Source organism: Hipposideros armiger, unplaced genomic scaffold (genome assembly GCF_001890085.2).
Source record: "Hipposideros armiger isolate ML-2016 unplaced genomic scaffold, ASM189008v1 scaffold_959, whole genome shotgun sequence".
In the NCBI taxonomy this organism is placed as follows: Eukaryota; Metazoa; Chordata; class Mammalia; order Chiroptera; family Hipposideridae; genus Hipposideros; species Hipposideros armiger.
The window spans coordinates 576146-578756 of NW_017732309.1; the positions used below are offsets into that span (position 1 = coordinate 576146).

At 42.4% G+C, this 2611-nt stretch overlaps 1 protein-coding gene across 1 annotated transcript in view; it reads right to left on the minus strand.

The window, feature by feature from the left end:
- LOC109375475 (gamma-aminobutyric acid receptor subunit alpha-1) overlaps positions 1–2611 on the minus strand; it is a gene marked incomplete at its 5' end in the record, with an annotated part of 17654 nt that overhangs the window by 11058 nt on the left and 3985 nt on the right. The window contains one exon of the mRNA XM_019630867.1: positions 1037–1239. Within this exon, the coding sequence (XP_019486412.1) occupies positions 1037–1239 (203 nt within the window). The remainder of the gene's footprint in view (positions 1–1036; positions 1240–2611) is intronic.

Consider the following 2611-nt stretch of genomic DNA (forward strand, 5'->3'; position numbering starts at 1 on the left):
TGTGGAAGAATCGGGCTCCCCAGTGAAGGAGCTCTGGTGTCCAGGTCAAGAGGGCTGACTGAGCTCCAGCGCTTCCTTTCAGGAGCTCTCTGACTTTGGGTAAGTCATTTACCTTAGCCTGATCTTCAAAATGAAGACCATGAAATAGAGTCCAGTGTTTCTCAAAATACATGTTGAATTCAACTGGGAATGTTTTGAGACATGCAGTTCTTCAGATCCCACCTAGATACACAAACTATTCTTTGAGTTGGGGCCAGCTTTTGAGTTTGTCCCAATTCTTAGCCTGGCCTGGGAAACAGTGGACCAGTGAGGCACTCTCCACGGTTCTTATATACACCCAAGTCTGGTTTCATGTGGAGGTCCAAAGCAGTAGCCATACAACCCAAATTGCAGGAGGGATTTTTTTTGTTTAATTGATGATGCATTTTTTTCAATCACAAATCTTAGAAGATTTTAGCTTTATTTACTCTGAATGTATGCTTAGCCACCTGTAACAGAGAAATAGGTGTAGTCTTGCTCAGAAAACTCCTTGGTATTCACATTTCTCTACCATTATCCTTCAACTCCAAACTTTTTCTTACTCAACCTGGGATTGATGTCTCTGACCATGGCCATCCAGCTTCAGGTCCTATAATGTGGCTAAAACTGCTCAGAACTTCTTAATGCCCATAACTGAAGATGTCAGTCTTAAAGGGGATCTGTCTTTAAGCTGGCTGCTCACTTTCTTTGTAGCGTTGAGAATTAAATAATGCTGACTGCTCCTACCATCGTGATAGCACAGTCTTGATTCATAGTTCCCCTTTATTTTTCATTTTTAATTTCTTTTGATAACTCACNGGCACATCTGCCCACTCAACCAACCTCTCCTTAGCAGTAAGAAAATTCTCATAGCACATAATCATTTATGACATAAGAAAAAAGAAGCCGTTACCCTCTTTCTGCAGTCTTCATCCATTTCCCCAGGTCCAAACATTCCATCTAATATGTTTGAAAAGACCTTTCAGTGCTATATCACAGGGGATGTTAAAGCATTTACCTTTTCTGGAACCACACTTTTGCCGTCCCATGCATAACCTCTCTTGGTGAAATAGTTCACGGTGGCAAACTCGATCAGAGCTGAGAACACAAAGGCGTAGCACACGGCGATGAACCAATCCATGGCGGTCGCGTACGCCACCTTAGGGAGGGAATTTCTCGCACTGATACTCAGGGTTGTCATGGTGAGCACAGTTGTCACTCCTGGAAAGAAAGAAATTAAGTGAATTTGTAGATGCAGAATATAAAACTCCATCACAGAAAGTCAGCCCACTTGCACAAAGGGAAACCGGCAGTACCATGGACAGAGTGTGTTTCTGTATTCATCCCATTTGGGTTCGGCATGGATGAGTTTTAATTTAACCCCAGTGTAGTTTGCAGTTCATGGTATGGCAGTGCTGGGGGTGGGGGGTGGGGGGTCTCTTGGAGTGAGAGACTGTTTTGCTATTAAGGAGCTGTTAATAAAACAGTTACTTTAAATGGGCTTCTTGAACATGGTGCCCTGGGTAAACCAGGAAATAATATTCCCTCACTGCCCCGAACTCTTTGAAATAGAAGGCGTAGATCTCCACTGTCTCGATCCTTAAGAAATCTCTGGATCCTCAGCTCTGTTTAATACTCTATCTGTGCGCTAAATGTATAAGCCAGGAAACCTATAGGCGCTTGATAACTGGTAACGGATAGATAATTGAATTATCTGAGGATAATATTGTGTTACATTATTAACACTTCTGCTTTTATACTATTTCCCCCGATTCTGCAATAACTATTCTTTTGAAGAAATTCCTGAAATAAGTTGAATGTAACTTGCATGAGGTTACACATCTCAGAAGTGGCAAAGCCAAAATTTGATTTTGGCTTCTGATTTAAATGTCCACAGTCTCCCCGTTTCTGTTAATGTTGCCTCATCTTCCCTATTCTGTGAATCCGTCTAGTGACTAGAATTACCTGTATTCAAAGCACTTTTTAAGTCAGCTGTTTTTAGTTTATTTAGATAATTATATGAATCGGTATGTAAGTGATTCTAGACATTGATGTTCATTTAACAAATTAATATTATCAACCTACTGTATGTAAGCACTGTACTATAATTAGACTATTGTAAGATCCTTTAAGCCAGCGGTTCTCAACCTGTGGGTCGCGACCCCTTTGGGGGTTGAATGACCCTTTCACAGGGGTCACCGGGTACTCTTATGTGGGCGTATCTGCATGTGGGCCTGAAGACAGAGGAGCAGTGTCTCGGTTCCTAAGATCATCGGAAAATATGTGTTTTCCGATGGTCTTAGGCGACCCCTGTGAAAGGTTGAGAATCGTTGCTTTAAGCCATTTGAAAATGTATAAAACAATTCACAGTGACCCAGTGAGGGTGGCTCGGGATGCGTAGTGTGGAAAAAATCCTGACCTCCCCAGTGACTAGTCCCACCCTCGTCACCCATTGGCTCAATGACCTGAGTAACTGAATGAGCTTCTGGGGACCTTAGTCTTCATATCTGTAAATGGGATAATTTAGACTTCATACTCTTGACTGTCTATATCAGCGGTTCTCAACCTGTGGGTTGCGACCCCCTTGGGGGTC